The sequence below is a fragment of the Streptopelia decaocto genome, assembly GCF_964273445.1.
Source record: "Streptopelia decaocto genome assembly, chromosome: 5".
Classification (NCBI taxonomy): domain Eukaryota; kingdom Metazoa; phylum Chordata; class Aves; order Columbiformes; family Columbidae; genus Streptopelia; species Streptopelia decaocto.
In genome coordinates this window covers 23,853,154-23,877,416 of record NC_138659.1, presented here as the reverse complement: position 1 = coordinate 23,877,416, position 24,263 = coordinate 23,853,154, and the positions used below count along the sequence as shown (strand labels likewise).

The 24,263-nt window shown below is 39.3% G+C and overlaps 2 protein-coding genes across 4 annotated transcripts in view; one reads left to right on the top strand and one right to left on the bottom strand.

The window, feature by feature from the left end:
• The window catches only part of F3 (coagulation factor III, tissue factor), a 62,192-nt gene extending 54,451 nt beyond the window's left edge, over positions 1-7,741 (bottom strand). Inside the window, exons 1-2 of the mRNA XM_082054067.1 lie at positions 7,628-7,741; positions 4,061-4,153 (exon numbers count right to left, since the gene is read on the bottom strand). The gene's annotated coding sequence lies outside the window, so the exon portion shown is untranslated. The remainder of the gene's footprint in view (positions 1-4,060; positions 4,154-7,627) is intronic.
• Positions 7,742-19,431: 11,690 nt separating this feature from the next.
• SLC44A3 (solute carrier family 44 member 3) overlaps positions 19,432-24,263 on the top strand; it is a 39,599-nt gene continuing 34,767 nt past the window's right edge. The window contains exons 1-5 of one of the 3 annotated variants that reach the window (XM_082053562.1): positions 19,432-19,674; positions 19,972-20,045; positions 21,881-22,023; positions 22,606-22,742; positions 24,103-24,196. In XM_082053562.1, coding sequence (XP_081909688.1) covers positions 20,004-20,045; positions 21,881-22,023; positions 22,606-22,742; positions 24,103-24,196 — 416 coding nt within the window. In that variant the 5' untranslated portion in view covers positions 19,432-19,674; positions 19,972-20,003. Of the gene's footprint in view, positions 19,675-19,971; positions 20,080-21,208; positions 21,420-21,880; positions 22,024-22,605; positions 22,743-24,102; positions 24,197-24,263 lie in introns of those variants that run through there. The other 2 variants (XM_082053561.1, XM_082053563.1) reach the window with 2 other exon arrangements.

Below are 24,263 nucleotides of genomic sequence, written 5' to 3'. Positions count from 1 at the left end.
CACTATAAGTGGAAGGTGGAGGTCTAGTTGATACTGTTTTTCATTCTCTGATGAGGAAACTCGGTCACGGAGATTTAACTGCCTTGGCCAAAGCCACCCGCAAACTCTACCTGTCAGTTCTGCTGACAGCTATGGAGCATTTATTTATATTTAGAAAGATATATATCTTTATATTTGCTGCGAGGATAGGACATATTTTTTTCAATATTTGCTCTGCTCAAATGTAGTTGTGAGGGCCATGGTATTTTCTCACAGTTTGTACAATGAATGTCCCATGAAATAATAATAATATTTGACTGTAGTGACACATCAAAGGAAGAGGCATAAAGTAATGTACATAATAAGCGAAGTTTCTAGGTCAATGGAGAAAAGCCTTCGGCAATGGGATTGAAATCAACAAATATAAGCTGATGTAGAGATTAGATGAAGTTTCTCTCAAATATATTCCATGTGTGTAAGAGACAGTTGCTAAAGGTTATATGACTTCAAAAGATACTCAATTAAAATAGAAAAGTGTATTCTCTTATTGTAACAGATTTCACTGCAGTTTCTGATAAATGTTAGAGAATTAATTTCATATTTTTATATGCCCACCTCTAAGGTGTTTAGAGGCTAAGTACTCAATAACATGCTATCATAGGTTCCACATCTCATCTTTCCTGACATCTTCAATCATGGAAATGTTTAACCAGCAAAAGAAATAAGACCTGGATGATAACCTGGGTGTATAGATTCTTATTGTTACACTAAGATCTGTTTCTGAGGTAAACAAACTCTCATCTCTCTGTTCTAGTGTCCTAAAGATAACTGTTGTAGTCATGTCAACAACAAACCTGTGTAAATAGGTGTTTAAAACCCCAGCTTTCACTTCACTGTGCTCTATCAACTTTGATAGGAATTTAGGGCTCACAAAGAATGCAGAATTAAGACACGGTAAGCTTTTAGTAAGGTAGATAGAAAACAGTTCCTTCCTTTTGCTTTCACTGTTATTTTTCCGTGTTGGGTTTTCTTTTCTATGACACAAAATTAATTATTCTGGTGCTTATTTCTGACTTGTTACCAGTAGGCATTAAACTCTAAAATGTATCTGTAGTGCAGGTTGGTTGTACAATTTTTTATGCTTAAGATATTATGTTTTGATTATAGGACATGTGAACAATAGCATTCAGAAATACAGTATTTTGTCAGGTATACAGCAGTATGTATATGTATTGCTATATACATACGTATACATAGGCATGCAACATACATATGCATGTGTGTAAATACATATGTACATGCATAGTTAGCACCACACAGGAAAAAAAAGCTCAGTTTCAAATTATACTTCCTCTTTCTAAAGCAAGAGTACTGCTCAGTGCTAAGGAATGTAACAGTGTCCTATTCATAACAATTTCTGACACAGCGTTTAGTATAACCATACAGAGACATAACAAGCAAAATGACTGGAAAATATTTGTATACTTAAGTGCTAATAAAGATGATAAAAAGCACGACTGCCACAGACATTATGTAACATGGAGTAGTAAGATCTTCTGTTTCTAAAGGATGTGGTCTGAAGGAATAGCAAAACGATTGCAAGAGTTAGAGCAGATTTTTTTAAGAGGTAGCATTACTCAGCAAGTTTCATACATAGGAGTTCTTTGGGGATTTTAGATGTGCAGTTTTAGCTGTCTACAGGGAGTGTATCTTCATGTTGCTTTTTTAAACTGGGAAAAGGACAGATTTTGGAAAAAAAAAAGGCAAAATAACAATAACAGCAACAATAATGATACTATGAACTATTGCACTTCTTAAGTTTAAAATAATTTAGAAATGTGATTTGTTCCATGGCAGAGCAGATATTAAAGGTAGCCCTTCTGCTGGAGAAGGGGAAAAGGAAAGAATGGCAAACTGTTCAATCAGCTTTGCCACAGAGAAAAATACAGTATCAGGCTATAGTCTCTTGCCTTGTACAGTGGTGCACTCAAGACAGTTTTTGGCCTCTCAGAAATGTTGTTGCTTTTTGATATAAATCGATTCTGTGATTTAAGACATCCACCCATTTTCTGCCAAGCGTTTCTAGGTGTTATCATGGGACAGAGCATGTTGCCACTTGCTCTATGTCATTTCTTTCTTTCTCCTTCCTCTTTATCACTGTCTGGGCACCAAGCCATTTTAACATTTCATATCCTCTCGGCTGTGCTGCTCTTTGTTCTCACTGCAGCCTGGTCCCCAAACCTGTGCCTGTTCTGACCGAGCTCATCAGCATCTGCTGGGCATGGCAGCCCTCCCCTGATACCCTGAGCACCAGCATTTGCCCATGCTCCAGAAGCCCTGCCAGGGTCTATCTTCTCTGAAGCCCTGCCAGGGATTTGCTATATTTCTGGCCCATCCTAGTGGCCCTCTTCAGCCCCAAGCCCCATAGCTATGTGCCTGCCCCACATCTGAAGAGATGCCATGAGCTGCACCTCCTCATTATGCTCAGAGTTCATTCTCATGGTCCTCCCTTGCCCTAGGTCTCACTCCTTCGTGCCTGCCTTGCCTCTGGAACCCTGCCCTGCTATCTGCCTTCTCACCACACCTGGTTCTCATCATCCTCCCAGCCTCTAAGCTGTAATCCACCATGTCTGCTCTGTCTCCAAAACAGCACTGGGGCAACAGTTCCTCAGTGCTGCCCTGCCTGTCCTACCACCTCTCTCAGCTCAGGGCCCTGAAGCTCTGTGCTTCATCCTGGCTGGCACCACACCTCGTCCCAGCACTCCAGACTCTACGTCTCCTGTCTTTTCCCTTTCCACAAACTTTGAGCTCATTCTCGCTGTCCTTTGTCATGACTGCTTGGTGGCATATATCAAATTGAAAGCAGACACTGCCCACACCTCACTAATTTGTGGTTTAGTCTTTTCAGATGAACACTGTGCTTATGCTTTACTAGGTGAAGTAATCTAAATGTTGATCTGCCAGATAGACATGAAGTGACTACAGGACAAGATTTCAAGTAACACGACTCGCAGATGGCTCCCAGTAGGGTAGCTCTCTGCACTGACCTGTTGTGACTCACTGTTTACATTCTGTGGCTGATTTCACATGATTAAGTATTTTCTATATTGTACTCTTTATGGCTCGACTGAGTCCACTGATAGCTGTGGTTATCATTACTCCTAAACCACAAGTACTCTTAAGCTACAAGAAAATTGTCTCTCTGGATTTTTTCTTGTCACTATGGCATTAAGTAAATTTCACATATTTCAACCTTGTTTTCTATCTTTTTTTTTTTTTCTGTCTGCTTAAGTAAATGGAAGTGTGAAGTCCTTTATAGTTTCAGATTTGACATCATAACCAAGAGAGTTCTTGAATAGTATCTAAGCACATACATTTTTGGATCATTTCTATTTCAGAAGAAAACAAAAATGTCTTTATTTTTGGCAATAGAGTCCCTGTCCTTGACATACACCATAAACCCAAACACAATATCTTTTCATCTTGTTGTGACATGTCTCTGTGTTACTTTAAATCACTATTGAAGGCTGACAAATCAATTATTACGGTCTGAAATGCAGTTCCAGTAGTGTCTGGATCCTTCCTAATAAACAGTTAAAGTCTTAAATGAAAATCCACAGTTTCTTCAATCTCTGAGACTCATTTGGTATAGAGGAATTTCAGTTAAGTTTCGGACTGCACACACTTTGAGAGAGAGTAAACAGCATTTTTATTTTACGGAAATATGTCCAAAGTGAAAACTTCGATTTTACTTACAGTATTTCATTAATGCATTGACAAGATTTTTATATTAACAGAAGCATTTTATGAATGTTTAACTCCTAACATACATTCTCTGCAGTTGTATTAAAAGAAAGCACAGACATGTCAACTCGCCCAGTAATGCAACAATCAGAATGGGGAATGCCATCATTAAAACACATATTATGTTTCCGTCACAAGTGAAATCTTGACATTCTTCAGAGTTCTGAAAAAAATAAGTGCCAGAATGCCAAAATACTGTATTATTTATATATCTTCAGTCAGTAAAAAGCACGTTGAAATATTCATGAATCAAAACATTTAATATCCATTTGCTTACATTTCAAGTTGATTCAGACTGAAACAGTGTTCCCTTCAGTGTCTTCAGGGTGATGGAGTTCAAGGAGTTTCACATCCCCTTTCTTTGCATTACCTAGTAAAAATGTATTTCTTAAAAATGCATCACACAAGTATGTCAAAGAGGATCATAATTTGCAAGGTTGACCAGTTGCAGCCTGCAGGCAGTAGCCCTGGCTCTGCCACCAGGGCTGAATTTGGCATTGTGTCTTCTGCAGCATCTGCAGTGAACCAAGTAACATCAGGACTGACTTACAAAAATGTCTTGTTAGTTTGGAAAGATGTTTTTGCCCTTGCTGGAGAAATACAACTTTTCAGAGGCCAGCATTACTTACATAAGATTCCTCAAGCTTCACTTCCCATCTGAGACATCTTCTGTGTCTCATTAAGTTAATCTAGGCAATGACTCAATTTTATTATGACTTCTTAAGGACTACATGCATAACCTAATATAAACATTTTGTATTTACTGCTAATCATCATCCATCAAGTTATGATTTTTCCAGAGGAATAAACACTTCCATTAAACTGAACAAGGCTGCACCCTGTATAGTGTAAACGAAGGAGAGTTAATGACATCTCTGGTTTCCAGTTTTATGGTTTTACTTAGTTTTGTTTTAATTTCTAGTCATGGACTGGGAAAACTGTTTGGAGCAGCTGTTTCCTAAAGAATATACTTCAGAGATGATTGTTAGGTAAATATTGTTGTTGTGTTTAAACACTTTGAGGATACTGTATAGCTCCTTACTGCATTTTTTACAGTCTTTCAGCCCAATTCACTTTAGACATTTTTATACTGTTTCGGAAATCAGCCAACAACTAACTGGCAGAGGGAGTAAGATGATTACTGACAATTCTGGGAATGGAATAACATCATATCAATGAGTAGTAAAATGGGAAAGAAAAAGATTACTAGGGTAATTCTGGGGACCAGAAATAATCTGCAGGTTAATGACAGAATGATATTTTGACTATTGAAGAGATACCCTGGGAAAGTGCCTGATCAGATCACTTCAGTCAAAACAGGTCCAGGCTCAACTTTAGAGAAAGTGCTGGCTTTCTGGTGAAGAAGGAAGGGACTATTTCAACAATTAAAATTTTTGCTTCTGTGATTTCTATGACATCACTGATACCAGATGTGGACCCTATATATGTCTGTCTTCACAATACAGGGTTTGCTCCTACCTGTTCATTTTGGCATCCTCTTAAAGCCTTAGAGCAGAAAAAGCAGCATGGCAAATTTGCTTTACACAGTTCATGCAATGTATCTTCAGTTAGAGTATCTAAGATTACCAGACTTCAGACTAGACCCTACGTTTTCAAAGCACTATGGCTTGGGAGAGATGGAACATGAGGAATAGTTATCTGCTCCCTTCCAGAGGGGCAAAGTCAAGCCCTGGAATATATTCTTGGCTCCCTTCTCTGTCTCTGAAGGACCCTTGCAGCAGGGAAAATATTCATCTTTGTACTGTGCCTCATCATTGCATGGATGAGTGTAGAATTTAGTCTAAATTGTTGTTTGCAGCCTTTTCTGGTATGGTGGCTGCTTGACTTCATTGAGGAAAAGCCATTACATAATCCACCATTATTTGGTATTTCAAGGCAAGATTTAAAAGTAAAGTACTTATTGTTTGGGAAAGCACAATGTTATTGCTTTGCAGCAACTGTCCTACACATACTAATGAAAAATACAGAGGGTATAGACATAATGTGACTTTTGGGCCTGTGTGAGTTGTGGGCAGACTATGTTTGCTAGGAAACACTGATACAACTCTGCTAGCTGTGTGCACTGCTGTGCGTATGTGCAGTGGATGGAGAAATAATATTTTTGCAGTTATTTTGCATACTACCTTCTGATGTCCTGCTGACCTGCAGTGTTCCTGAGTAACAGGATGATTACTGCCAGCCGAGAGTTTGACCTGAAGTATAGGCATACACACAAGGTTTATTTTTATTAGACTTTACTGAGTGTATGTGTCCGCGTCATCTCTTATTACAGCTGTTTTCAGTCAGTTGTAACTCTTGTAAAAATTCCAGCTGGACAGTTCTAGAGACATTTTCTGTCTTTCCAACAGGCTGTAACAACAGGGCTACCCCAATTTAGACCACCTGCATCGTGCAAGCAATGTCTGATGGGGCTGTGATTATGGATGAGTCAGTCTCTATCACTCGTTTTTCCTTTATCCACTTTTCATTTGTTTTCTCTCTCCCAAACTAGGTGTAACAGGCTAAAAAATACGAAGTAAAACACAAAAGGAGTATATTAGCAACAGACAAACCAGTACATATTCTGTCTTCTGTCTTCCTTATATGGCTCCCTTTCAGAAGAATGAATCAAAGTAGTGAATTTGCCCATCTCTCATTGTGCCTGACCCACTAGTTTCTATGAATCAATGCACAGACAGGTAGTTTTGCATTGTCTGCTCACTGTCGGCTTATATATCAATATATGTTTCGGCTGTTCATATTCATACTGAAGGTATACAAGATTGTGACCTAACAATTTACTTTTCAGTTTGGAATACAATGCAAGGTGAACATGGCCATGTAGTGTGTACCTCTGGTTACCAACTGGTTCGCTACATTGGGATTCAGGAATGCCCTGAAACTATAAGTATCTGGCCACCTGTATCCTCACACTATCATTACTTTCAGGTTAAATGTATGGTCACAGCATGCTTGTAAACAGGCATATATACCTCTGGAAAAGACGCCAGCAAGCGGGTAGGCCTGAGTCAAAACAGGTTACGTATCAATGATTAGTTTTAATATAGTTTTAGCTATCAGTTATTTAACTATAGTTTTTAACTATTAGTACAGTTTTATTTTTCAGGCTCTGATATTACTCTGTCATCACTGTTTCAACACAGATAATTCAGACAATTACCTCCTCAGTTTTACTAACAATATGCAATATATTGACAATTATACACTAATCGGTGTTGCTACCCATATATCAATCATATTTTTTAAAAGCATGGGGCAAATAATATCTATGCTTTTTATTATCAGCAAGTTGACTATATAAATTAATCAATTTACCTTGTTCATGGTTCCGTGTGTTTTACATGCAAGAACACTTGAACGTTTAAATTTACCAGTGTGGAACGTGTATTATGAAACTGCCTGTTCAGTATTTATTCCGTAAAAGTTTTCAGACTCTTATCATCAGAAACAAACAGTAACACACACTTTTGTTCAGCCAGCCACAGTCAAACAGACAACATGTTTAGAACTGATCGTAACAAAGTAAAAAAAGGAAAAAAAAAATGATTGAATAAAACAACATAAAAAAAAATTGTCACTGGCTTAAGAAAAGGCTTAATCAGTCAAATAATTGTTCAATCAGCTTCATTTCAGCAGGAGAATTTCTATACAGTAACTACTGCTACAGATAGTATCTCAGAAGCTATTATTATATGGCCTGTACTCTGAGAGCACCAAAGACTGGACAACATTGGTAAACAATAGTATACCTAACACAAAGTCCCTGAATCAATATGCACAAACCCCAGAATACTGGGACAGTCTGACAAAGGTGTTTCCATACCTGAAGAGGTTCAGGCATGAGATTTGACAACTACAGCATAAATTCACTGAGACATCGGGAAGGACAGCAAAGACTGGTAACCAGTGTATCTTCTTCCACATCCTACTTTCCTCCTAAAGGGGAGCAATAACAGATGACAATCATATTGAATGCCTGCTTTTGGTTTTGTCCCCAAACCTTACTGTTCTTTTGTTTAATATTTACAATCTTTCAGAATGTTTCTGAGTAGACAGACAGGATTTGGTCTATTTCTGTATTTTGCCATTGAAATAATGACTAGAAGTGAGACTCACGAGATTTTGGAATTTGTTCTGTTTGTATTATAAGAACAAAGACAAAATAGCAAAAGATTGTCTAAGAAAGGTTGCTGTCTATGCTCAGAATGCCTATTTCCTCCCTGATGACCCAAGTGCTTAGTATCCTTGTCCTAAGGCACATCACTCCTCTCTCTCTCCCTCTCCTTAACTTTTCTGTTGCAGAAACTTTTGCTTCTGACCTTGGAGCTTTTGAGACATCAGTTTTGTTTTCTATATCCCACCAAATTTTCTGTATTACACCTGGCATTGTTTGCCACATGCAATATATTAATTGAATCTAAAGAAGAATAGACAACTGCATGAAAAATAAAACTTCAGTCAGTATTAAAAAGCTACTTCACCAATTACTAGAGGGAAGGAAGTGAGATTTGCACACGAAGATTTCTAAACTGTAAAAACTTGCAACAAACATGAGTATGAGCAATAAGGAGCTTCCTTCCAGTTATCAAAATTACAGATACTTCCAGAAATCGGAAGTGATCTAAAGTACTAAAGTACTGGCATTGTTTTCTTATGGAAAAGCCTGCAAGGCAAGCTACAACATTAAGACATGACTAGTGGCTTGATTTAAAAAATATTAACAGAAGACCCTTAAAAATAAGGCACAAAGAAACACACTGCCTTGTCCACACTGGCAGTTTACCATATTTGGAAAATAACTGTCTTCATGCTTTTAATTTTAAACAGAGACTTTAGGACATTCCACAGTAACAGGAACTGAAACATGAAGCATAGCTTGTTAAGATGCATAAATAACCTCACAGCTACTTGCCACAGCTCTGCTAAGGTGCCATCTAACAGGATAGATCCATGACATGCATTGTTAAATAATAGCTGAAATTCTGTTTACTTTGGATCCCAGCATTTGTTTCATAAACCTCTTAGAAGAAAAGTGGTAAGTAACGCAGATCACACATACTAAAATTCTCTGGTTCAAAGCATAAGATACACATACAATATATACTTCTCTGGGACTGTGTCTTAGTGAGAGCAGAAATTGTCTTGTTCTGTGGAGAGATGGCATACAAAACTATTGGTTTTATTAAGGATTTTCAAAAAAATCCAAGGAAATTAGGCTCCAGCTGTGACTGCTAGTGATATGAATGTTGAAGCTTCTTGCAGATAGCTGATTCCCAGGGGAAACATATTGCAGTTTAATGTTTTTATTTAGATTACATTATCTAAAATAAATATATTTGGATTTGATACCTATTTTTCTAGTACAAAATTGCATATTTGAATTTTTTTTTAACAAATCAGCTGGAAATAGGAAAACTGATGTATACTGCCCACTGTTTTTAGAACTTCAGCAATCTTTTTATGTGAATAGTATCGAAGTTATAACTTATATGCAATATACATATTTTTCTCCTTACATCAAGTACGCTCTATAGCAGACCATAATCAGATTAATGTAATGAAGAATGCTGTTCATGGCAAAGATAGTCAGCTTTTTATAAATAGATCTGAGGGTGCTTTATGACAGCAGATGAACACAGCTGCTCCCAGTGTACCAAGGAAGAGGCAGGTCTGAGTAATGAAGAGGTGAAAATACTTCCTTAACAGCGAGTGAGACACAGAAGAAGGGAAAAGGCTTCTAAAGGACAGATCCCTACACATAACCCAAATCATATGCAAATTTTCCCTATAAGAATGAGCAAGCAGATTACTACAAACAATTGTATGGGGGAACATTATCAGTGCAAGTTGCTGGTACGTCCTGGTGTGCTTCAAAACACTCTGCTTGCAGCAATAGCACCTAGACCACTACCTGACCTACGGGTTTCTGTGGGTTCAAAGAAAAGCCAGAAACAGGGTAGAGTCACCTCTTGCCTCTGACTCTCCTATAGCAGTTACATACACAAAACAGAATCAAATTTAAAATCTTTTTGTTACAGCATGTTGTTTATTTTCTGAGCCAAGTGTTGACAGAAAGCTGGATTACTACTAGCTACATAATTGACTATTTAAATACAGAAATTTGTAGAGTAAAGTTCACAGGTCAACAGGGTGAAGCGTAGTAAACCGTATGAATAAGAGTTTGCACAATTAGCCCATAAATGTTAGTTTTGTCTTATTCCTATGAATACACTTTACTGGTAGACAGGAAGGACCATGGGAATTCCCAGACATATGTACAACCTTTGAGTGTTATACACTCTACTAGTTAGTGTTATCAGCAACATCATGTTGTGCAAACACGTTACGTGAACAGGAAACTATTATATTGCCATTGGTCAGGCTAGTTCAAATTTTAGTCACTAGAAAGAGGGTTAACATCCTCTTTTCAAAGTATCTTTCCATTGTTAAACATGCAATGATTGCTGCAAAATGTTGTTTCCCCAAATAGCTGCTCAAATAAGATATTTTTACCTTCCATCAAGTGTTTTTGAATCATACATTACCTAATAGTTTACTCCACTGGGAAAAATGTAGCTTTTGTAGAAACATCTGGTAGAATCATAATTCTTTATTATTGCATGAATATTATCAAAGTACAGTAGATATCCCATAATGTTACTGATAAAGTGACAGACTAGGAATAGTTGTTTTGGTTTTTAATCACAACAGATGAGTAACACTCCTTGGTTTATGTGCAATGATTAAAATAAACCAACACTGCAACACTATCTAGGCATTGATGTACATTTTTCTTTACATAGATCTCAATGTCTACTGCAAAAGTAGTATGATATCTAATTTTACCACTACCACAAAAACATTTACAAAGTAACATTGCTTATAAGCTGCATTAGAATTCTGCAATAAGTGTTACGAGCAGAATGATGAGTTGTTATTAAAGAAGCACTGTTATTTCTTGAAAAGAAATCTCAGAAGAATGCAGTTGTTTAATCTTAGAAAAGGAACAAAATTACCTTTAGTGACAGTACTACAAAGTCAGTGAATGTTGATCTTACTGCTGTTGTAGGAAAACTGTTTCTTCTTTAAATTATCAATGGAAACATTAAAGTGAAGCAATTAAAAAATTTATGAAACTATATATTGATACCTGAAGTACTGGGAGGCAAATTGATGGAGCCCCGAAACAGAGTAGTGCTGGCCTATGACATGGAGCTGTGAGGCTTCTGGTTTTAGAATCCAGCTGCTCTGACTAGCTGAATTTCATGCCTATGTGCAGGATAAGTTCTTATGAGAGAGTTTGATATATAACGTGTAACAATATTCTAGATCACTTTGGATAACAGGGAAAATTAAAATGTCGGGGAATAGACTTCAGATTTCAGGACTCCTCTCTCTGAAATGGTAGTATATCATGTTGAATCCCAGGAATTCTTAATAGAGTTGGAATTATTTCTCTAGCTATTCAACACTTAATTAGGGTTTGCAGAACTGGACCAGTGTTCTTAGCAAATATTTCAGCTGTTGACCCTTGTCCTGTAAATAGCTGTGCCTATAAGGATGACTACAGAAGTCCTATGAGTTAAAGCTACTCATCTGAGAGAGTTTCTCATATGTGGCCTTGGTGCTGAATCAGTATAACTTTAATGAAGATGAATAAGCTGTATACATAACTCATACCATCACATATTCTGTAATGCTGCCACTGACTGCTGCATTCTATTCACTGTTTATTTTCTTCTCGTGAGTAATTAAGGTGAAGCTTTAATTGAGCAGGTAATTTATGAGAAGTCTCTGTGAAAACATGAAGGTAAACCAAAGGTAGTATAAAGAATAGGCCGGATGAATAACAGACATCTTGAAGGCCATTATCTGACTCAACATGACTAACCACATACAGATTTTTTAAACTTGCTGTTCAAACATCAGTGTTGATAGAGCAGATTCTTGATTCTTTGGCAGGGGAGCCTATTGGCAGTAAGGAAATAGATAGTCACCTTTCCTCCCACCATTAACAGGCTGACAAAAGCAGGATGCCCAATATTCTCTTTTCAAGCAATGAAGATGCCATGTCTTTTAGTCTTTTTAATGTGCACTGCAGTGGAGCTTTATTGTGCATGAAAAACCTTATCCTGGAACTCCAGACTAAAGTAATGATTATTCTTATTTACAGGAATAGCGGTAATAGGCGTCATTGTGCAGTGAATACAACAAAGTTTACAACTAACCTAACAGCTTGCATAGAGTCTTTGCTGACAACTTGTGGTGTGGTTGGGAGCATTAGGTTTGAATAGACGAGGTGGTGTAATGCCTTCTCTATATAAAAACTGTGTTATTTGTAAGAAGAAAAAAAAAGAAAAAAGGAAGATATATGCTGCCATCTAAGCCTCACTGTACGGTAACAGGTTTTGTTTTAAAAAGACAGCTATAAAATACAGATAGAATTGTACATGCTTTTAAACCTCTGTACAATAAAAATCTAGACACAATAGATCTATGAAATTAGTCTCAAGTATTTGCTAGAGGAATCACTGAAAAGCAGTTCAGCCCCTGAGAAGATACTGTAAACAAAGTGATGCTCTATCTATGGGCTTGCTATATGGAGCTCCTAACCCTTCTGCTCTCGGCAAACATCAGGACTGACAAAACTGCCTGAGAGTGACATCGTGTGGGGAATCTGCGGCAGCGGCAGCTCCGGGTGCAGACGCGGCACTTCTAGAAGGGCCTCACATCAAGCCTGCAGTCCAAGCTGTCTGTCTGGACTCGACATGATGAGTTTTTGTTGGTAAACATTCAGTACCTGAATCCATTAATACAAATTGTACTTACAAGAACTAAACTATCAATGAAAGATCTTGTGCTGGCACAGATGACTTCCCTCTACCCCTTGTAATGAATTTGCTGCTTATCTCAGTGTTGGTAAAAACCACACTGCCCTAGTCTCCACTCAGTTAATGAAACCTCTCATCCTTTTCATTCAGAACTAGACCTGACTGCATAGGTCACAGATTTCTATAGACTCCATGTGGTTCAGTCTGACACAGTGTGCTAGCTGCCTGTATGATTTGGGCCTATCCTAGGTTATTCAGTTTCCTTTGCTGCCATCAAGAATGCCTTCCATCCTTCTTTCCATTCACATAATTTACAGAACAAGACACCCTTCTCCAACCTTACAAATCCATTTCCTTCACTTTTCAGTTTCTCTGAAACTCAAGCAATTCCCTTCCCTGGTGTGGTTTTGTTTGGGTTTTTGTTTTTTTTTTTTGGTGGGGTGTTTTTGGTGTTTGTTTGTTGGTTTGGTTTTGGGTTTTTTGTGTTTCTTTGTTTGTTTTGAAGAGCAATACAATTCCTTCTTTGTTCTCTGCATTGATGCATTCAGATGTATTGGCATGTCTACTCTTGGGACTGGAGAGGGACATTGACAGGTCTGAACAACACAAGTAGTTCCAATTCAAGCTCCTTAGTCTTGCTACTCATACCATTTACCAGTCAGAACACTGAGTTAAGTACATTGTCATTCTGAGATTCCACAAAGCTGCAGCTCTAGTGCTATTTCTTGTCTGGGTTGGTATATGAAATACCACATAATCCTGAAACACTGATCCTCTTGCTCTGTTCTAAAACCTTGAAATGAGTCAGCTCTAAAGTTTATTATCAGATTCAGCTTGGCAAACACACTGAAAACAAATTTTCTAGGGTCAGATTGTACTCTAGCTTGCATATCGACAGGGATGAAAGGGCTCTTTGTGCAGATCTCTGCTTGTTTGTGTGAAAAGTAGAGGAAATTAACTTTGTGGCATTATACTCCTTGAATTATTCATATAGTTGGTAACTCACAGGAGGGGTGGTCACTAGCAGTAGTAATCTAAAGCTACATAGCTGGGCTATAAGATGTATATACTCTGTTCTTCTAGATCCCTGGATAATCTACTCAATAATCAATATTTTGAAATAAAAGCAGAGCTCCTCAATGCATTGGTGATACCTAGAAAATGGTGGGACCAATGTTCATTGAAAGCAGGAAAAGTGGCTTATTAATTGTTTGTTAACTTGTTAAATTCAAGTGACTTTTAACACTGAGATGTGGAACATCTCAAAAATCATCAGATTACTAGGAAAAATATTGTTTATTTTATCTTTTGTGCATTTTCACTCTTATGTGGCTAACAGAGTAGATAACTTTCTAGCTGTAGATGTATTATCAGGTGGGATTTTCTAGAAGAGTGAACAGAAAAGCTAAGATGGAGTGTTATAAAGACACTAACTCAAGTCATCAGAAGGACTGGATTCCCTAGGTACATAGGACAGACCTCTGCCAGCTGATCCAGTAGAGTAACTAACAGTATTGGCAGGTTGATCAGAAACTCGGTAAGGTGATTTCAATTCTTAGTCAGGCCTGAGTGTGACACGGCACTTTCAAGTCAGCATTGTGGATGTTTGCTGACAGCAGGGGAAAGGTGATACTCGACCTGTGAAAGGGAGTGGTAGCAGACCCAGATTCCTTTGCTCATTCCCCATAGTCTTAATCTTTTTGTACCTGCAGGACTTGCACTATTGTTTGTTTAATCTGCACATAGCTTTCATGCTTCCCTGATCTACTTTCTTCTTCCCTGGCCAGTTACATACCTCCCTATACCAATCTTAACCTCCCTTAGCTTTCAGGTTCCTTCTTTGTCCATTGTCCCTGGCCACCATCAGGACAATCCCTGAGGCACAGGCAAAACAGTGAAAGTCTGTGGCAGGCCAGAAGCATGTTTCAGGGTAGTCCAGGCAGCTCAGGAGTACACCATTCTGACACAGTCTTCAGATTCCTTAGCTATGAAGCTCATCAAGTTGATTGAGCATACACTGTGATCTATCAAAGTGATGTTGGCAAATGTGGATGAAGTTTCTCAGATACGACAAAAGGCAGAAATCACTTCTTTCTCCTTGTCCATTAAAAATCTCTGATCCAAATAATGTATAAGAATTTCTTTACTACTACCCCAAAAAGGATACCGTAATGTCTGCTTCTCTAATTTCATTCTTCGAAATGACTGAATAACTTGTGCTGAAGATGTCCAAAAATCTTCAATGCTGTCATGAGAAATTTCAGACTGAATGCTTCAACCAAGGCAAGGTCATAAACACCAGGTTTTACAGTAGAAATTGTCAAAGAACCTGACTAGCAGCTTGAACATAATAAGTGGCATCATGTTCCGTCTCTGGGTGTTTCAGGATATTCCAAGTAACATAGCTACATATGGAGAATAGCACATACTTGCTAAGCTACTGTACGCCAGCAAGATCATTTAAGAGTAATTAGACAGAATTAGACAGAAACTGCTTGCTTTTAGGTTGACTTTCTCAGTTGCTGTGTCCTGCTATTAAAGTAATTGGTCTCTGTTCCTTTTCTGAATCAGAAGGGGATACAGATAGGGATAGTCATCTTGCTTAACCAGTCTAGCAAGGAACTCTCACGCTTTCATTTAAGACTTTCGGCTCCCAACCCACATTCCTGGCCCAGTTTTAACCAGGTGAGAAAGTCGACCATGGCAGCACCAGGATTCACTCTCTGAATAAACAACATATAAGAAACAAGAAGAACCCTGTGATTAAAGCAGAGGCTTGGAGTCAGGAAGCTTGAGTTTACATCTGATTTTCTTCTGTATATTCTGGGTCACATTGTGAAAAACAAAGAAACCAGAGAAAAATGTCCATGAGTTTTCACTGTTGCAGTATTTCTGTTACTGATGTTGATAAACATGTCTGAAGACGGGCAACATGTGAAAAAAGCTCTTAAATACTACAAGTAGTCTTGAAAATGTCAGTGTTAATCTTCCTTCCTGTGGTTTCCCCACCACAACACACCAAGCAGGTTGAATGTTTACTGTCTTAATTCACAATTAAGTCACTGTGAGTTCCTGGGTACTCCAGGGTTTTAAATATTTTTTGGCCTTTATAAGAAATATTACATACTTGAGAGAGCAGTGAAGACTCAAAAGGAAATATGGACCCTCATGAAACTAATCTCACAGAATAGTGGCTGTAGTTGGATAGAAGACTTAGATGAAGCATATTAGAAAGTCAGCATGTAGATCAGGGGATTGCAACCAAAGGCTCCTCACCAGAGAGACAGGGCAGAAGCCAGTGTATATGTCTCTGGCTAAGTCATTAGAGCTCTCAAAAAAACAAACAGTTCTGTGATCCAGTACTCTTTTTCTGGAACTATTTTTTTAATCTCATTCCTATTTTAGGTTAAGCTGGATCAACCCTACAAAGTATCGTATTCTAAAACTCCCAGCTTCTCACTGAGTGCTTGAACTACTCAGCTGCAGAACCAGGCTCCTTCCCAGGAAGGTGCTAAGATAAAGTTTAAAATCAATCTTGGCAATTTGGGCACTTGCAGAACTGGACAAATAACAAGCAAGAGTTTGCACGTTACATTTTGGATGTGGATGTTTAAATCTCGTATCTGATCCGAGGCTTGGTTGCTGGTGTTTTCTTCAGCTGTAACGTGGAAGTCCTCATGCGTGAATACTGGGTAACCTATAAGCCTCTTCTCACCAACCAGCAATGGTGGTGTAACTCTAAACAAGGAGCAGAGCACCACCTAGTGACGAACGATAAAATTACTAATCTGTCACTAAATAAATGTTTTATTTGGTCATGTCTGAAATTCAGGAAAAAAACTTACAATTAAAATATTTTATTTACATTTAAAAAAATACCATTTTAATCCTGAGTTATTTGCTATCAAGTATAAGGAAGCTTTTCTTAGGCTATGTGAATTATGATTGATATTGCTGAGTAAAAGCAGGCCTTTCTGCCGATTCCAGTGTTTTTCCATAACCTTCAATTGCTTGGAATCCGAATTTAATTAAAAATATTTATTCTTCTTGATGTTTTCCTATAGTCACAGTAAGAACGTAACACAAAGGCGAATAATGTAAAAAGGGCCAGATCAGCGAGGAAAGCTAATATTAGACGTGATGACAGCAAGACAACAAATTCTAATAGCCTTCATCAATGACATTGTTATTTTAGAATGATTTTTCTTGGTAAGAAAATGAGGTTCTTTTTTGTGTCTAGGTTCAAAGTTATTAATAATTTTGATTATTTTTCTTGATATAATCAAAATACTGAAGAACTTCTCTTATAAAAATGTTTAACATGAAATTTCACATTCATATTTAAAGGGAAAAGTGACTTTTTCACATATTTTTAAAGTGCAATAGTGCAAAGTGAAGGAAGAGTTATTTTTTCTATTTAGGTTCTATAGACAGAAAATTACTTTTGCAGCATGTATTAAATTTTAGAATTTTATTCTGATTTGCACACAAATGATGAAAACTCTCTACAAATGGATGAATAATGAGCATTAAAGGGCACAATGCTGATAAACACAGGAACTGTGAGTTGGCTGGAAACTAAATGGTTTCTCAGAACCACTTCTTGGAGGGGGGTGGTGGTGGTGGTGGTGTAAATTTAAATCAGAAATGTATCAATCCCTGTTAAATCAGTTTAAAGGTCAATTTCAGAAACATAGCACTAGTTAACTTTTTTGAAAAATATATTTATTTCCAGTTAGTTTAGAAGCACTCTGAAATGCTCACAGTATCACAGTATCACAGTATGTTTGGGATTGGAAGGGACCTCAAAAGATCATCTAGTCCAATCCCCCTGCTGGAGCAGGAACACCTAGGTGAGGTCGCACAGGAACATGTCCAGGTGGGTTTTGAATGTCTCCAGAGAAGGAGACTCCACAACTTCCCTGGGCAGCCTGTTCCAGTGCTCTGTCACCCTCACTGAGAAGAAGTTTCTTCTCAAATTTAAGTGGAACCTCTTGTGTTCCAGCTTGATCCCATTACCCCTTGTCCTATCATTGTTTGCCACCGAGAAGAGCCTGGCTCCATCCCCATGGCACTCACCCTTTATATATTTATAAACATTAATAAGGTCCCCCCTTAGTCTCCTCTTCTCCAAACTAAAGAGACCCAGCTCCCTCAGCCTTTCTTCATAAGGGAGGTGCTCCACTCCCTTAATCATCTTTGTTGCCCTATGCTGGACCCTCTCCAGCAGTTCCCTGTCCTTCTTGAACTGAGGGGCCCAGAACTGGACACAATATTCCAGGTGTGGTCTCACCAGGGTGGAGTAGAGGGGAAGGAGGACCTCTCTCGATCTACTAACCACCCCCCTTCTAATACACCCCAGGATGCCATTGGCCTTCCTGGCCACAAGGGCACAGTGCTGGCTCATGGTCATCCTGTTGTCCACCAGGACCCCCAGGTCCCTTTCCCCTACACTGCTCTCTAATATGTAATCTCCCAACCTATACTGGAACCTGGGGTTGTTCCTGCCCAGATGCAGGACTCTACACTTGCCCTTGTTAAATTTCATTAGATTATTCCCCGCCCAACTCTCCAGCCTGTCCAGGTCCCGCTGGATGGCAGCACAGCCCTCCGGCGTGTCAGCCACTCCTCCCAGCTTGAGCTCTGGAGCAGAGATTTTGTTGTTGTTGTTGTTGTAACCTCAGTTTTTGATGTTAGCAATTTACTTCCATCTATGTTAGTTTGTCACCAGAGTTTCATTCTGCATTTTCACTTCAAAGCTGGAATAAGTTATTTTTTTCCAAGGAAAACCAGCCTAATGCTCTGTCTTCTGTACAAGATGGACCAACTCTTAAACAGCTTTCCGAAACAGCTTCAATTAAATTCAATTTTATGTCAGTTGCAGGTGGTGTATCACTTCTTAACAAGGGCATTTTTCCCATTGACTGTCAGGAAGGGAACAAAGACATACTTTTAATATCTTTTCAGTTTGTAATATTAATTTTCTCTAGGTTATTGAGCTGAACCTGGTGAACATATAAAAAGACAACAGGGACAACAGTGAGAAAACAGGTTATTAAAATGGCTAATAATTTCTGAATTGATTGGTCAGTCAAGATATACACTGATCCAATTCAGTACAGTTATTCCTGTACATGCAAAATTCATACAGATATTGATGAGAGGTAATTATGGTTTAACATCACATCAGTGTAAAGTAACCATGCAAACAACAAACAAACAAAAGCCTAAAAGGAGCTATGACTGAATGTATATTGATCATGCAGCCAGAATAGATAAACAGGTATCAGCATCAGTTGGCTTCACACAATGCAACAGCCCACTTTTTGTATTCGCAATAACAAATCTACAGATGTTGCCATAACTAAACTAATTAACGGTGAAAAAAGAAACCTCCCACCGTGGCTGGCGCACATTTGTGAAGTTGGGGCTGTGGACGAGGGGCAGGGTTACCTACTCCCTCTCTCTGCTGAGCCCCCCCGGAAAGGAAGGGCCCCGCCCGCTGAGCAGCCCCGCGGCGTCCCCCGTGCCCCAGGGCCGCCAGCCGCGCTGCTGGGGGCAGCTGTGCCCGAGCGCTGCGTGTCCCAGCCGAAGCCACCCGCCCGGCTCTCCGGGGAGATTAATTGTACCGGTGTAGGGCAAGCGAGCTCCGCCGCGCACCCGCAGAGCGGCCGCCGTCCCCTGGCCCGGCGGCGAGAGAAATGCCGTTTACTCCTGGAAACGCAGCTGCCCAGCGGGACAGCGGCCCGCCCGCCATGCGGCTCCGGGAGGAGCGGCCGGGACGGGGCTGGCAGTGCCCGGCCACAGCGGCAGGAGGAGCTGCCGGCGGTGCCACCGCCCGGCCGCAGCTTCTCCCGGAGCCGCACGGCCCCGCGGCGCGCACGGCGGTCGCTAGTGCTGTCCCCAGCGAGCGCCGCCCCGCCACGGTCGCCGATCCCGCTGCGCCCCAGGCCCGCCGGCCGCCTCCTCGCAGCCCGGCGGCGCGGTCCGGCCCGGCCCGGCAGGCGGGAGCATGGAGCGGCGCGGGGGCCGGCAGCAGGTGAGCGCCCGGCCGGAACGGTGCCCGGGGCAGCGGGGGTGGGAAGATGGCGGGGATGGTGGAGAGAAAACGTTGGGCCGGCGGCGGGGCCGGACCTGCCCCGGACCGTGCGGGGCTGCGGGCGGTGGGAAGGGGGTGGCAGTGCCCCTCGCTATAGACGAGCTGCGCAGCTGTTGCAGGTAGAGGACTACCAGTTGTTTGCCATTTTAAGTGCAAGGTTATGCTTTTTCAGAAATCTCGGGTGTTTGAAACTTCATTTTAATTTCACAGGAAGTTTGTCTTTCTTTTTTTTTCTAGGATTCTGGAGATAGTGTTTCTGAACTAAGGGAATGGAGACCAGTCATTTACAGAAAGTGCACAGACACCCTCTGGTTGCTCCTTTTTTTTCTTTTCTGGGCTGGTTTGGTGAGCGTGCTTTATTTTCTGAAAGAAAAATCAGGTCCAAAGTTAATGGTGTTCTGCACTAAATCTAAACTGAAATTACCATCACAGATTTGTTCACATAGTGAAAAAAATTGAAACCATGTTGTTAATTCTGTGGAAATGCCTGTCACTGGCACGTATAGACACACCCCTCCAGCAGTCATACAGTCACACATTACTTAACAGTATTTGTGGCTTGTATCCAGCATTCTGCACTGAAAGAAAAAAAGTCGCGTACACACAGTATTCCCTATAGTGGTGGCAATAGACCTGTAATGTCCATCTTCAGAAGGAATGCCAGAATTTTTCTGAAAGCATATTTCAGTTTGAGTTACAATGCCAGCTCTTTTCTTCTTCCGAGAACAATTAAAAACAAATATGTGTGATGTAAATAAACTGGATTTGAAAATATTTTGTTATTGTAACCAGTATCATATATACAAGTAGTATGTCAGCTTTAATTATGGAGTCTCTACAAAGATCTCCATATTAAGATGGCATTAACATGCACTCAATATAAAAATATTACTTAAGTAGTTAGACTGCTAACATATAAGCAAAAATGAGACTACAGTTTGGACTAAGGAAGCACATACTTATGTGTTTGAGTATGAGACTCAGTTTTTGCCCAGATCCCATCTTTAGTCACAACTGTTAAAAATAAAAAAACAGAACCAACCAAACAAAAGAAGATAAAAAACCAAAACAAACCCCAAACAAATAAAGGCTTTAAACCCTCCAAGAAATTAGTTGTGCTGGATCTGATATGTGCAATCTGTCTCCAGCATAGCTGATATTCAGCAAAGTCTTTGTGGTTAATGTGGGACTGAGAAGAGCTGCTGCTGCCAGCAGTTGGCATGTAGCCATAGAGCTTAGTATATTGTCCTTGGTGTGTGTGAAATGTGGTTTATAACCCATGGGACAGAGGAGATGATTGTATCGCTGAGTTCTTTAATAGTTGGAGTGCTGTAAATAACCCTCTGGGTAAAGTCATGCCCAGGGTTTCACCAGCTTCCCAGAAGAAGAATTACTACTTCTTGGCAGTCAGAAAGGATCTTTTCAAGGGGTGTTTTTGCCCTCATGGGGTACATGGGCAGGGTTTAAGCTCTATTCCTAGGCAGAGTGTCTTATATTGACTAAGAGTCGCTGCTACTTGGCCAACGGAGGTGCTTAGCTGCTGCTGGGTAACAGGGAACTGATCTGCTGGGGCTGTGGTCTAACAGCAGGGCGTCTGAAAGATCAGTGCAGTGTCACCTAACTCCACAGTGTGGCTCTCCAGGTTTTTCACGTGTGTCAAAGAACGCATCTTTCTGAAATTTCAGGTAACTTGCATTTTAATGATAAATAAATTCACTAACAGCTGCAAGGGCTCAACATATATTGCCCAGGTGTGTCTTGAAGGGCACCCTAGAAAATTAGAAGCAGTGAGCACATATGAAAAATGACCATTTGAGTGACCTTGCTTAGTGACACAAACTTCAGTAGAGGCAGTTTTTGTACCTTACTACTACTTTCATATTATTTTAATCAAGAACCCCATCTTTCTTCTCCTGTGATACTCTGCTTGATTTATATACTTTCAGCAATAGATGAGGGAAAGCTTTAAGGAGGCAATAGGGCTAAACTTGTCCATATTACTTGCTCCGGCCTTGGGCAGAGGAGTGAATTTTAGATTTAATTGTTTGCATCTGCAAGACAAAAATGCATGGGCTTAGAAGAGTGTTTATTGAATGGGAATGAAAAGATATTGTAGCATGATTTCACGTTAAATATATTTTAACAGATGTTTATAACTGGCTATGCTGTGATGGCTGGTGCAGCAGAAAGACTTGTGCTTGGATATGACAGCTTCGGAAACATATGTGGTAGGAAGAACACTCCTGTAAAAGGGGCACCCCTCTCTGGACAAGACATGACTAATAAAAAGTAAGTACATCAGAGAATGTCTAAATAAATCAAATGTTTGAGAACTTAATAAGATATACATCTTCTAGATGTCAGTTATATACATGTATATATACATGTTTATATTGAAAGTCAAAAAAGGTGTTGAGAATGGTACAAAATGGTGAAACTAGAAAGTTAAGACAGAGTTTGAAATGTGCTACATTGTTATGCTTTATGCTGGCTTCTTCTTAAATAGAATCTTAAATAGGACTTTGGCCAAACCAGCAGTCATTCTTTGTGGCAAATCTTTGTACTTGACAAAGTTGCATGTTGAAGTTTCCACTCATTCTGTTGACTCTCATGAACTTGTCCTTGTAGAATGGCACCCACCTTGGCAGCTTCTCATCCCATTTAGCATCATAAAATCAACTGTACAACTATAATATATTTTCAAATTGCTTCTTAAATTCTGACTTCAAACTCTATTTTTTCCATTATATGTGGAAAAAAAGTTTCATTTGCTTTGTAGAGCTTCAAAAAGGTGGAAAGAAGGCTCAGAATTTAAATCTATAAAAAGCAGAAATCTTGTTTGTTCAAAAGAGGATGTTTTTTTCTTTCTAGGTATGTGTTCTTTCTGAATTCATGCAGCCTGGAAATGCCAAACCTCAAAATCAGTTCAGTTTCCTTGTGCGTGTCTAGTTGTCCACAAGAGCAACTCAACTCTTTGGAAGACCTCCAGAGTTTTGCAAGGAACAATGGTGTGCAACAGGGAATATGAATATCTTGATGTATCTGTAGAACAGTTGAGCAGCTTCCACTTTGTTATTCTTAATATTTGGTACACTAGGGAGTAATTTCTTACCGTTAATTTCCTGGGCAGTCCATGGCAACAGAAAATAAAATGGCTTTGCTTTATTTCAAAGCCATAGTTTTTAGAAGTGCTACAGCTCTCTTTTGCAAATTCAAAAGATGTTGATTAATTCCTGCACTTGCTGAGATTATCCCCAGAAATTTGGCTGCTGAGAATGAACTAATGCAGTTTGGTGGGGCTGCCAGTAGGTGGACAGAGCTCATGTGCTGTTTGAGAAACTAGTCCAACTGTTTATTTTCAATTTAATTAAAACTATGGCAGAATTATTAATTCCAGAGGTACACACATGTTGTCTCTTTAGACATCAGATCCCAAAGTTTTCTCTTCCACTTGTAATTTTTTAAAATTTTATTCTGGTATTCAAGATGAATATGACATTGGAAGTAGCTGTTGTACAAGAGGCGGTTCCAGTTCGTTCATGTCCAACATGTAAATACAATAACCTGTAGCCTAACCCTTATTCCATAGGGTATGCATAAACTGCAGACCGTATGAATATTAATGGCTATTTTTATTGGAGGTCGGAATTCCATTCTTTTTTGTTTGTTGTTTTGATTGGGAAGGATTGCTATTTTAATTGACAGCATCTGTTTTAATTTCATTTGGGGGTATAGTAACATCATTTGGTATGTACAGAAAGCTGTAAACACCTGTGATATAAGTACATTCAGTGTAACTTAATATAATTGCATGAAATTCCATCTACATGCTAAAACTGCTTGCATGTTTATCTTAAGGGAGAGGGCTGCACTGCATTTTGAATGGCTTAAATGTATCCAGCTTTTCTTTCCCAGAAGCATTATAAAATGGAACAGAGCATTATGAGCAGAGTACCTGGTAGTATTTAGCCTAAGTCCAGAAAATGTTAAGTTTCTGGATAGATATATATTCTGTTCTAAATCATGAGGGGTCTAGTTCTATTGTAGTTTTTGTCAGTTTAGGTTTTTCTGTTATGTTAATGAGTAGGAGCTTAAAGTACTGCACTGTGGAAGAAATAGTGTGTTTGCCCTCCAGGAAGATCAGTAAATGGTAATCAAGGTTAAGTCTAGAAGGAAAAAGATTCCACAGAGATTCCTTTATGTTTACCCAATTAACTAATTTGTTATTTACATACCCACTGGAATATCAGCGATTAATATGGCTTGCTAAGTGATCAGGGCAGAAGTGTAAACAAAACTTAATTGATAATGTGTTTTTCTCTGAAACTTTAACAAATATTAAGTTACCTTTTCTATTTTTTTTTATAGGTTCTTGTCTTTGCATTTACAACCTGAACATTTCCAGTTACACACTAAATCCAAAGGCAGCTGAACTGTGTCCCGCACTGCCAGTTCCACCAAGGTAAGAATAACTGTGTACTTTACAACACCCTTGAGTCCGAACAGCTTCTTAAGGATTGTTAACGTCC